Source organism: Ornithorhynchus anatinus, chromosome 9 (genome assembly GCF_004115215.2).
Source record: "Ornithorhynchus anatinus isolate Pmale09 chromosome 9, mOrnAna1.pri.v4, whole genome shotgun sequence".
NCBI classification, from domain to species: domain Eukaryota; kingdom Metazoa; phylum Chordata; class Mammalia; order Monotremata; family Ornithorhynchidae; genus Ornithorhynchus; species Ornithorhynchus anatinus.
In genome coordinates, this window is record NC_041736.1 from 53899501 (window position 1) to 53912510 (window position 13010).

The 13010-nt window shown below is 36.2% G+C and overlaps 1 protein-coding gene across 5 annotated transcripts in view; it reads left to right on the forward strand.

The window, feature by feature from the left end:
- USP34 (ubiquitin specific peptidase 34) overlaps positions 1-13010 on the forward strand; it is a 180576-nt gene that overhangs the window by 144623 nt on the left and 22943 nt on the right. For all 5 annotated transcript variants that reach the window (XM_029071971.1, XM_029071974.1, XM_029071975.1 and 2 more), the window contains 14 exons: positions 2250-2315; positions 3026-3172; positions 3259-3315; positions 3431-3508; positions 4065-4159; positions 5768-5940; positions 6930-7083; positions 8797-8875; positions 9815-9868; positions 9964-10059; positions 12179-12243; positions 12347-12422; positions 12521-12568; positions 12729-12794. In XM_029071971.1, the coding sequence (XP_028927804.1) occupies positions 2250-2315; positions 3026-3172; positions 3259-3315; positions 3431-3508; positions 4065-4159; positions 5768-5940; positions 6930-7083; positions 8797-8875; positions 9815-9868; positions 9964-10059; positions 12179-12243; positions 12347-12422; positions 12521-12568; positions 12729-12794 (1254 nt within the window). The remainder of the gene's footprint in view (positions 1-2249; positions 2316-3025; positions 3173-3258; positions 3316-3430; positions 3509-4064; positions 4160-5767; positions 5941-6929; positions 7084-8796; positions 8876-9814; positions 9869-9963; positions 10060-12178; positions 12244-12346; positions 12423-12520; positions 12569-12728; positions 12795-13010) is intronic.

The following is a 13010-nucleotide window of genomic DNA, read 5'->3' on the forward strand; positions in this document are numbered from 1 at the left end:
TTACAAGTGAAGAATTAGACAACCTGGAACCTCTACTCATGACCAAAGATCTTCCCAAAGTCTGGCTGAAGGAGGACAAATGAATATATGCTCTCAATTAATTTCCTACCAAGCAAGCAAATTATGGTTGGGTTGTCCTATAGCATCTTAGTCCTTTTGAGACTTCCGGTTGGAATTCCCAATGAGGGATTCTGTGACACTGTTATCAATTTGACTGATTGATCTAGAGATAAAGAGACAAGAAAGGGCAACCAGGTTTGCTGTATCTTGGGCATCATTCACTTAATTATTGCTATATTCATAAATGGAGCTGCAACAGTTCCAAACCTGTTGTGATTGAGTTTCTTGGGAGCCCTAAAGTTGAGGTAAAGTCAAAGTTTCCCTATATATGGAAAAATATCAAACTCATTGGCATTAGTTTCAGAGGACACATATCAGTCTGCTTCCTCAGCATTGTAGTAGTCTTTTTGAGAAGTCAAACAGGTAAACTCATCGGTGTCTTTAAAAAATGGGTCCAGTCCTAGAGAAAAGTCAGCCTCTGACAGATTGCATGTTCTTTGTCTGTCTTCACTGGGTGGGATGTGCCAAATCTTGTAAGTTCTACCTTCCCAACATCTCTAGAATCTTTTCCGTCTGTCTAAACTGCTACCACGCTAGTCTAAGTACTTGTCATATCCTGCCTCAACCACTGCATCTGCCTCTTTAGTGACTTCCCTACTTCCAGCCCCTTCCCTTTCCAGTCCATACTTCACTGCTGTCTGGGTCATTTTTCTAAAAAAAAATTGTCCTGCCAGCATCTTTCTTCACCATTCTTCAAAACACTCAAGTGGTTGCCTACCCAGCTCCGCATCAAACAGAAACTCCTCACCAACAGCTTTAAGACACTCATTGAGCTCTCTCCTTTCTACCTATCCCTGCTCCTTTCCCATTATAATCCAGCCCACACCACCTACCTACCTTGCCTTTATTTCATCTCTCTCATCTCTCATCATTTTCCCTTTGCTCACACATTCCCTTCTGCATGAAACTCTCTCCCCGCTCATATCCAACAGACCACCATTCTTCCCCTATACAAAGCCCTTCTAAAATCCTATCCCCTCCAGGGAGCCTTCCCTGACTAGCCTCTTGCCACCCCTCCGTAGTCTTCTTCTCTTCTTCATTACCTGTTCACTTGTGTCTGTACCCCTAAGTCCATAAATTCTCACCCCACCATCATTTATTTTATCCAGAGTATTTGGTAAGTGCTTACTATATGCCAGGCACTTTACTAAACACTGGGGTAGATACAAGATGATCATGTTGGACATAGTCCCGATCCCACGTAGGGCTCAGACAATCTTAATCTTCATTTTACAGATGAGGTAACTGAGATACAGAGAAGTTAAATGACTTGCCCAGAGTCACACAGCAAGCAATTGGCAGAGCCGGGACTAGAACCCAGGTCCATCTGACTCCCAGGCTTTTCTTCTTTCCATTAGGCCACACAGCTTCTCATCCTAAAGGAATATCTTGATATTCTTATTGTAAGCTCCTTGAAGCCTAAGAACTGGCATTGCGCTCTACCAAGCTCTTAGCTTGCACTCTGAGCTTTGCACTCAGGAAACAGTAAATATCACTGATCAAATGGATTGGAAGACAGGGTACCCAGATAGCTACTGTACAGTATGCTGGAAATTGACCAACAGGGTAGCATGAGAACATTTTCAGGGTACTATATAAAGCAAAGCTACAGTCAAAACAGAACTTCATCTTAAAACTGGGAAACAACTGCACCGTATATATTTGTAATCAAGGAATAGTTTTGACCAGAAATTTCAAAAAGATCTTGAAATATAGAGACATAATGAAAGTAACTTCAGCAACTGTAAACAACAATCCTAAAAGTACAACAAAGATCAGTATCTTTGTGAACATGTTGTGATAAGGACAGTAGGTTTTTGGGTTTTTTAGTTAGACATGCAGCTATAGGTGTATATATCATCAGTGGCATATTTGAGGATGAAGATCATCATGTGATTATTCCTAAGCAAGAACTTGAGGAATTAGTAGTGAAGTTTTCTCTTTCTTGCATTGCTAAAATTAACACAGATTATGTCTGTGGCACAGAAACCAAGGCTATGAATCTCTCAACTGAAAGAACGAAGTGGTTTTAAAAATATTCATTTTGCTTTGGCCACAAAAGTAGATTCAAAGGAACGGTTTATAATGTCGATTTGTGAAAAGTTTATTTTGCTTATTTTATTTTCTAGTATTCAGAAGATATGAAGCACAAGACCACTCTATTGGAGCTTCAGAAAATGTTTACATATTTAATGGTAGGCTTTAAGACCCTTTACTGTAATACTAACTCTGTGCCTCTTCTCAAGTGGGACAAGTTAAAGATAACAAATGGCTAAACAACTGCAACTGCATAAAGCTGTGTCTTCGTGTTCAGATGTCACTCATATACTAGAAATATTGATGTGCTAAACTTTTCTTGGTACTTTCCTCTGAATTTTCTTAGAGTCCAAAAAAACCAGGTCATCCAAAGTGAGCAATTGTTTTAGAGCAACTTACTTATGCTAAAGCAGAAAGATGTTTGGACTCAAATCGTAGGTGTTAATTATTCTGTTGGATTACAAGCTGATCCTAAAACACCATTCTAAAGATGCATATTTATTAAAATTGTTATTTAGTTCCGTAGTAGAAATCAGTGAGAAAAAATTATTCCTTTTTGAAGTGGTTGTCACTGAATTCGGCATCACGAGGCTGAACATTCCTTTCGGTGAGAGTAGGCCTCCATGAGGCTAGGGTGGCTGAGGTGTTGGGAAGGTCACAACGAAGTTCTGGTGGAACAGTAAATTGAAGAACAAGATTGGAGGTTATCCAGAACAGGGAGCACTACCTGACAACAAGAAGATGACAGTTCTTAACGTTACGAGCACATTTTACATTTGGATTAGGGATTACATTTGTGCAGCTTCACAGAGTATTTCTTTACTGGCCAGCATTTTTTAATGTTGCTCTTTTTATTTTATTTTTTAAGGAGAGTGAATGCAAAGCCTATAATCCTAGACCTTTCTGTAAAACCTATACCATGGATAAGCAGCCACTTAATACAGGAGAACAGAAAGATATGACAGAATTCTTCACTGATCTGATAACCAAAATTGAAGAAATGTCTCCAGAGCTGGTAATGGGTTAAATTATTGATAAGACAACTAGAAATATCTTCGTTTATTCCATTTTGTTTTACTGAAACCGTTCATTTATTTTCAGAAAAATACAGTGAAAAGTTTGTTTGGAGGTGTCATCACAAACAATGTTGTGTCCTTAGTAAGTGTTTGATTTTTTGCTCCTGGTTCCCCAGACATCTTTCTTGAGAATTAATGTCACACACTTTAGTTCATAAAAGAATTCCTGACTTTGTTGCTCTTTTTTTTTTCTCCAGGACTGTGAGCATGTCAGTCAGACTGCTGAAGAGTTCTATACTGTGAGGTGCCAGGTGGCAGATATGAAGAATATTTATGTACGTAGTGCCAGATGAGATATTATTAAATGCAGAAATTTCAATCATTGTACTCTTTATTTATCCAGCTCAGCTCAAGTGAATTGCATAAGTTAAAAACTTGGATAATTAAGAATGCCTTTACTGGCAAAGGGTAGTGGGTTTCCAGCTCGGGTACAACCCACCTAAGTTTCTATGTTAGGACTGGTATTCAACCCCATTTAATTTTTCCTTAATCAGTTAATGTTCAATAAATACGATTGATTAATCAAAATGTAATTGTTAGCCTTCTTAGACTCAACACAAAATACTAATAGAGTATCCAAAGACTTAAATAAACGTGGAAAGTTCTACCATATAACATGGAGACCCAGCTCACTAGTTACCCCAGCACTTAGTAGAGATGCTTGGCTCATATAAACCAGTCTACAAGCACCAAAGTAATGGTGACAGTAGTTGTTATCAGTAGTTTTCCTTCTTTTTCTTCCTGACTTTGAAGATGACTTTTTCCAAACCTAAGTTCTCATCCTGGATGGGTCCTCTAAATAAGGATGTAAAACCTTTCTTTTATACACAGGAATCTCTTGACGAAGTTACTATCAAAGATACTTTAGAAGGTGACAACATGTATACTTGTTCTCATTGTGGAAAAAAAGTGCGAGCAGAGAAAAGGTATGTTTGGGGAAAGCCGTTGCTTCTCTTGCCCTTCTAAAGTTAAAGATTCCAATATAATATATTCAGTAGTTTGTAAAAGGTTACTGATTTTTAAGAATTTATTAATGACAGCTTCCAGAAAACTAATCTGGCTCCATTTTTCTGGAATATTAGTTTTTATGGAATGGTTTTGCTTGACCCTTTAATTAGCCCAAATTCTTCCTTTAAGGTTTGCTCTTTCATTCTTAAACCCTGTGTCATTTTCATATGATGTATACGAGTTAAGTATGAAACCATTTTATGGCATAGTGGATAGAGCACAGGCCTGGGAGCCAGAAGGTCATGGATTCTAATTCTGTATCCGTCACTTGTCTACTGCGTGACCTTGGGCAAGTCACTTCAGTTCTCTGTGCCTCAGTTACCTCATCTGTAAAATGGGGATTGGGACTGTGACTCCCATGTGGAACAGGAACTGTGTTTGGCCTCATTTGCTTGTATCCACCTCAGTGGTTAGTACAGTGCCTGGCACATAGTAAGCACTTAATGAATACCATAAGTAATATTATTTAAGCCTCCTCTTTAATGATAAAATACATTTTCTTTCCTATAATTTTATGAAACATTTTTCACCTTAAAAAGGAACAATGGGAAATCATTCCCACTAGCTCTTGCCTGTATGCCATATACAGCAGCAAAAGAGCTCATTTCATGCTCTTTCCCATATTCTTGGTCTCTCCTTGTTCCCTATTGTTTGGTTCCAATCCCAGCTCTATCACTTGCTTGTTTTATGAACTTGGACAAGTTGCTTAACATCTCTGTTCTTTGGTTTCCTCATCTGAAAACGGGGATTAAATACCTCCTATTTAGACTTTAAGCCTTATATCGGGGAAGGACTGTGACAGACCAGATTTTCTTCTATCTACCCTAGTGTCCAACAGACTTCCACTGTGGACTTTTAAGAGTCCATGACTACTTGGAAAGCTTCAGGAAGATTTTGGGGATAGAATATAAACGCCAATTAAATCTCTGCCTAGAGAGCAGTTAAAATTGACAGAGGTTCTTAGATTAATAAATTAGATATTTGTTTGAGTCCTATCCAGCGCTATGATTCTGTGGTTTATTATACTAGAACAATGAAGATAAATGATCAGTAATTCCATTAAAATGTATTTACTATGCTTTTCTTTTTCGCAAATTTGTGTATTTTTTTACTCTGAGATTTTTATTTTAAAACTTTGAATCTCAGAGAAGAGCACTAAAATTATGTCCACTGGAAAAATTTTCCTTTTGGAATCCTCTCAGCTTTATTTTTTCAACCAGCAAGTATGTACTGAGGATGCAATACTGAATGAGAATCTTGAAGGTATGAGGAAAAATTAGTTTATACTTCCTGGTTTCACACTTCGAAGCCTATTTTTTTAAACAGCAAAAGCAGTATCATCAGACACCGAGCTGTAAATTTGGCGTAGTTAATAACGACTAAGTTGTACTGTAACTTCATTTCCCTTGAGTTCAGTTTTGAGTGTTGTTATAGCAGGAACCTAAACGACTAATACATTTTTGCAAAAATGATTTCTACAAGCAAATTTGTAACAATTATTGTAACATTTTCTTTCCTTGATTTAGAGCATGTTTTAAGAAACTGCCTCGTATTTTGAGTTTCAACACTATGCGATATACATTTAACATGGTAACTATGATGAAGGAAAAAGTCAATACACATTTTTCATTCCCTTTGCGTTTGGATATGACACCTTATACAGAAGACTTTCTTATGGGAAAAAATGACAGAAAAGAAGGTACGTGATCTCTTTTGCTTTGCCTCTATTTCTGAAAATAATTAGAGCTAAGGTCATGGTTTGAACAATTGAAAAACAATGTTGTTTCTTAAGAAAATAATGTGGGTGATGAGAGGGACTTGTGTAAAGTCAGAGAACATTTAAAATATAAGTATAAAATATAAAAAATTAATTCATACTCAGCATTAGAATCCACGTCTACCTAACTCTTCTCTTTAGAAACTCTGTGTTACTACCATACTGAGGAAACAGAGAAAAGGTGAGATTGCTAGGCAGTATTTTGGCATGGGGGAAGAGGGAAGCAGGAGAAACATGTAGAAATGTGCATTTATATGTCCATGGGGGAATATCCTAAAAGACCAAATAAAGTAAATCCATTTACATCATTGGGAAAATGAACATTGAGGCCTATCCAAAATGTAATAGAGATCATCAAATTTCTATAACCATTGCAGATACATTTGAAGCTGACCCTATAAAATTTACCACACAATAATAGATTGTTTTTGTAGCAATTCTTTTTTGATGTCAAGTGTAAACTCCTTGTGGAGTTTCAGGAAATATTCTCCTGTCTCTCTTATACTTCCCCAAGCATTTAGTTTAATGTTACCATATTACATATTACCATTGTTACCACTTCTACCAACATGCAGTCACATAATAGTGAAAGTTTTGATTTTACAGGTATGTTAGTGGCAGAAAGGGTATAGTCCACCAAATTTGGCTAGATAAAAAAATTATAATTCTGGTGTGTCAGAGTTGATGTATTTTAAGTTGTAAACTTATGGGCAGGGAATGTGTCTGCGAATTTTGTTGCATTGTATTCTCCTCAGTGCTTAGTACAGTGCTCTGTGCATAGTAAGCGCTCAGTGAATACCAGTGATTAAGATGTAATTCAATCATATGGTGTCAGACTATGCACAGAATGCCTTTACTCTATAACTTTAATGTTTTGATTTGCTAACAGTGTTAAATTAAAATGATTCCAGGCTTTAAAGAGGAAGGTGACCATTTCAAAGAAACTGAGAGCTATGAATATGACTTGATAGGCGTGACAGTTCATACTGGAACAGCAGATGGTGGACACTATTACAGCTTTATCAGAGATATAGTGAATCCACATGCTTATAAGAACAACAAATGGTGAGTTGCAAAGAAATTTTAAAAGTCTAAAATTCTTGAATGACTATTAAAGCTCCATTACTGCTTTATTTTTCAAATTCATGTCTGCATCATTCCTGAAAACAGTCACAATTTGGCAATTTTTGGAAGCAATGGATACTAGACTTAAGCCTGGATTCCCTATTGCCGCCACATGTATTTCCCACACTGCCCATGTATTCACTCCTCCCTATCACTTAGATCTTCTACAAGCTTCCTCTCACTTCTTTTTGTTGCTACCACCTTAGTAATTATGAGGGTTTTTTAAGGGGAAAGTGTTTAGATCTTGGAGATGTTGTTATTTTGCTGTCAAAAATAGGACATACATTTAGTTCACCCAAAATGTGTAAGTCACATTCTCACAAAATCCTGTTAGGGAAAACTGATGATGTAGTACAGTGTCTGACACAGAGCACCTGTGTACAAGCCAGTTTTTCTGGCACAGTGGTTCCTGTATCTTAGCAAGATGCCATTATCAGAAAAAACATTACCCAATGCTCCAGCAACCTTTTAGCTAATGCTAGAGAAAAGATTGTAGAGAAAAAATGGGTTCTGGCAAAAAAAAAAAAAGGTACCTAGAAATTGGGGAAGTCACTAAGCTGAATCAAGCTTAAGTGACTCTCTTCTTGGAAATATTTCCTCACTGTAAAGAGTGTGGAAAGAGAAGCTCTGATTTTTCTATCCCAGCTGAAAGCCTGCAGTAAAAATGGGCATTTTAATTATATTTATGAAAGAAATGGCACTGGGACTACTAGAGTATAGATGCCACATATAGACTTTAGTTAAGAAATTTCTGCTGGATGTCTCTTTCTCCTTTCCACACAGTCCCCACTCCTTACCTATCTCTGTTTTCTCCCAACTGTCCATGCTTAGACGGATAAAGAGGAATCTTCTGATTTTGTCATTACAAAGTTGATCAGATTGAAATCATTCATCTCTAAAGATTTTGCTATATAAGCTAGTTGATACATTATTTAAAAATTAAGTATTATCTAAGTATTTTGAATAGTGATGGCTAGTTGTGTGTTTCCTTTAAAATGGTTTCATAAATTTACAATATCCCACTTCACCCATTATTTGAAGAGTATAATTTAGGTAGTGAGGCTGTCACTATTTATCTATACCTGCCATGCTGCTTGCTGGCCCACTAAGCTGAATTTAATTCACCGTCAAACTGTGAGGGAATCCATCTCAATTTATTGTTTTAATTATGACAGTACATAGGAGCTTCTCCACTATGATCATGGACTTGAGAGAACAATTCCCAATCAGTTGGTTTTCTTTCACCCCTAAAATCTGAAACCAGAGGATATTAACTCACCTAAAAATCTCAAAATCCATGATCATAAAGAAGGCGGAAATCTATTGGAGAAGTCTATAGGAGCTATAGGCTATAGGGTTTTGTACTCATATGCCAGCCTCAGCTTGTGGATTGGTTCTGTCAAGACTTTTCTATCCAAATGTTGATTCCTAGTTTCTACTTTGTGGTGATTGCCACCAGTTGTAAGTTTTCAGTTTGGGTCAGTCTTCTCTTGGTGGAAGAGATAGATTTTTGGTCATCCAGGCTGGGCCTGATCAGAAGTTCACAGTTGGATTGTTTCTGTTTTCATATTCTTCGTATTTAAACATTTCCTATTCCTTAAGAGACAGTAGACACAAGATCTGAAGATATTGTGTGCTCTCTCTCTTTCATAGGTATCTTTTTAATGATGCTGAAGTAAAACCTTTTGATTCTGCTCAACTTGCTTCTGAATGTTTTGGAGGAGAAATGACTGTAAGTCCTTATAGGCTGTAAGCTCCTTCAGGGCATGTATTGTGTCTGTCAACTCTGTTGTGTTGTACTTTTCAATGTGCTTAGTATAGTACAGTGCTCTGAACACATTAAGCACTCAATAAATACCATTAATGGACTGTTTCTTTTAAAAATAATTTATCTACACCATTGGATTTGGAAGTGGAGTCAGGAATCCACTTTAAATTCCAATTAGAGCATTTTTTGAGAGCATATTGTGTGCCAAGCCTTGTACTTGTATTCACCAGGCTGATACAAAATAATTCAGAGACAGCCCTTCCCACAGGGGACTCTGAATCTAGGGACAGACAGCTGTTTGGTAGCTTACTGGGGATTTTACAAGGTGAAATCTTTGGGGTTTTGCCACAGATACTTCTGGCACAAGGAAAAATCAGTCACCAACTAGAGCCTTTATGGAACCCCCTTAAACAGTCTACCTCCACATTATTCAGTCTTTAGGAAAGTTCCAGTTTAAGTTGTATTTCTTTCCATATGCTCAGGGAGCAGCCATGAAAGCACAATGACTTGCATATACATAGACTAAAGGACAGGAAATAATGGGCCTAAAATGAATGAAATAGATTGTGCCGTTCATTTCTATTTTTTAAATTAGCGTTGCTTTTCTGGGATTTGTTCATGGAGAAACTTTTTAATGTGTTCAAGAAGATACAGTCAAAATCTGCAGAGAGCAGAAACATGGCAATTGTAATAGGTAGAAAATGGGAAGCAATGCAAATTTGGCTGGTCATACAGGATATTAATGGGTCTAATGAAACTATTTTCAAGACTCTTACACAACATTAAAGCACAGTCCATTTTAATAGTTTAACTTTCTTAGTAGCCACTTTATATTATGTGGTTATTTACAGACTGAAAAGACAGTTTTCAAATAAGAAAAATAATTAAATGTTTTTTTAACAGACCAAGACATACGATTCGGTTACAGATAAATTTATGGATTTCTCCTTTGAAAAGGTATCCCTTTTTTTGTGTTTTCTAATTAAATAATCTCTTTATTTTAACCTGAAAACTAAAATCTATGTCAATTTTTTTTTTTTCCTTCCTTGAAGACACATAGTGCATATATGCTATTTTATAAGCGGATGGAACGAGAGGAAGAAAATGGTAGAGACTACAAATTTGATGTTTCATCAGAGTTGCTGGAGGTACAGGTTAATTTGATTTTTAATAACAGTGTAGAAGTGTGAATAAAAGAAAACATAAGTACACTTTGTAATAAAGCATCCCAACTCATTTTGAAACATTTCGAAGGAAATGCCTGAGTAAATGAGTCCTGTGCTATAGATGTAAATCTGAACTGTTTAACCTGTGATTTCAAGGGTTAATTATCTGCCAGAACAACCTACCTGAAGAGTGCTTCATTTAGGAAACAGCAGTATTTTCCCCCCTTCACTGCTCAAGGGCTTTGTTTTACAATGGAGCGTTGCTCTTGTCTTTAATCTTTCACTCCTGGTTTCAAGCATCTATGTCTTTGAGTTACTTTCAGTTAACATTTGGCCACATTTGCAATATTAATCAAAGTGGATCCAAGAACTCCTGAAGTTCTGTTCTGTTTTTTGTACATACCCTTGTGCTGAAGAAAGAATCTTCACAGGATTAGCAGACTTGAATTCAGGTGCTGCGACCCACTACCCAGGATGTGTGGATCCATTTCCATAATCATCTCAAACATTAATATTTAGAGTAGCCAGTGGCACATGGGTGCAGTGCTATAAGCAATGTACAAAATGGTAACTCTGTTTCTGCCCTCAATGACACCTCAGTTCTTCAAAGCAGCCCATTGCCATTGAAATGACAGAGCCATTTGGAGACATTCCTGTGATCCATCCTCACTGATCTCTGGAAAAGTCCAGGCCCTCTCCTTTTCCTTGGAAACATCCAATCCAATTCCAACAGGAACTCTAAATTCATTCTTCATTTGTCTAGATGGGACATCACAAAGTAACGTGAGAAAACTGCTGAAATGCCCTCTAGGCTGTCAGGTCTTTATGGGCAGGGAACTTTTCTGCTACTTATGTTGTATTGTACTCTCCCAAGTACTTGGTAAAGTGCTTTGCACAAAGTAAGCACTCAATAAATGCCACAGATTGATTTAATAAATTCAGTTTGGTAGCCTTGATTGTGGTCTTTAGGTAGTTCTAGCCCAGAAATCACTAACCCAAGTCCTTGATCTGTATAAAATGCTAAAGTTGCTAGTTCGTTTCAACTGAGAATTTGACTTTCTGTTATAGACCACAGTGTGATTTGAATTGACTCTGGCTTTTACTGATACTGCTCCCTAATCAGCCAGGTTTATTTGATTGACCCAAAACAGGTGGTGTTTTTTTTTTTTCAGTTAATTTCATGATTTAACTGTGATAAAGTAATACATTCCCATCAATTTTAATCAAATATTTTTACATATTTAAGAGCAATAAAGTCTAAATTTTATTTAAAGCACTTTCTTCCAAATTTGCTATGAGTTTGGTCATAGAGTTTCTATGCAATGCTTCAGTAAGGTATTTGCTATATTTGTATTGGTTAATTGGAAAATTCATTTTTTTCAGAATATAGTGGAGCAAAGGACATATGCAGTATTTAGTCAAATGAATTTTGACATCTCCAGGAAGTGCCCAATTACAGAAACTAGTGCCTGAACCAATTAAAATCCTCTTTCAGTGTGTCCCAGTTGGAAAGTAGTTTTTCAGGACATATGAGAGAAAAGTCTTCAACTCTAAACCCAGTAGCAGATATAGAATCATATTTTAAAATAGTTAAAAATACAATTTGGAAATATTTCTCTAAATTGTAGCTTTTATAGTCAAAAAATACTTTTTAAATATCTCAAAAGCAAAGGAATCCCTGGAGATTCATAAAGAGAAATAAATGAAGGGGTAGCAAGCTTTTCTGCATCTTTGGTTGAACTAAGATGCTGTATAGTGTATTCAAAAAGAGAAAGAAAACTTTTCCAAGTTCATAATAAAATATACTAAGTGACAGAGATAGACAAGTACCTTTTTTCTTATAGAATATTGAGCTATTTAAACATAATTTGTCCTTTGCTTGTGGGGAAAAAACAACCTCCTACCAGGTGGGTTTTAGAAAACATTTCCATATGTTTTAGTGTCCACCATATAATTTTTGAAAAGAGTGGTAACAGTGCTGAATTTGCAGGAAATGACTGTTTTCTTCAGGGGAAGTACTCTTAACCAGGGCAGAAACATCTGTAAAATTCAATAAAATAAATTACTTTTCTTGTATCTAACATTAGCATTTTTTCTTCAGTGGATTTGGCATGATAATATGCAATTTCTTCAGGACAAGAACATTTTTGAGCATACATATTTTGGGTAAGTTTTTCTCACAGTAAAATATTGAGACTAGTATTGTTTACAACATATTTATTTCAATCTTACTTAGTAAGGAAATTAAATTACTGTTTTGTAATTCTAGATTCATGTGGCAGTTGTGTAGTAGCATTCCAAGTACGTTACCAGATCCAAAAGCTGTGTCCTTAATGACAGCAAAGGTAACATTTAGAGTCTAGTTGATTTATTCAAAATGAAGTACATTATACAAGCAAATAATCAGTTAGCTTTGACATAATTCTATATTAATTTCTTTCAGCTGAGCACTTCTTTTGTCCTGGAAACATTTATCCATTCAAAAGAAAAGGTATGCTTTTTGCTTTGAGAATTACATGACATTTACTAAGTTAATTTGCATAACTATCACATTTTTCATTATTTTAGGTGTGAATTGTAATCCAAGTTTTGAAGTTCCTGTATTTTAAGATAAATTATTTTCTTCTCTCTCTCTCTCTTTTTTTTTTTAGCCCACAATGCTTCAGTGGATTGAGTTATTAACCAAGCAGTTTAATAACAGCCAGGCAGCTTGTGAGGTGAGATATGTGTGTAGATTTGAATAAAAAAGCAGCAACTCAGAATTCACAATAATTTGCTATTAGGGTATAAGTAGGAAAGAGAGAGAGCGCGCCAAAGTGGTGATATGCTAAAAATCAACTTGTACTGTTTGAACTCACCGAAGGAGCAATGGGAAGAAGAATTGATCTGTTCTTTTTTTAACAAAAGTACAATTTAGAACAAAGTGTTTGGAA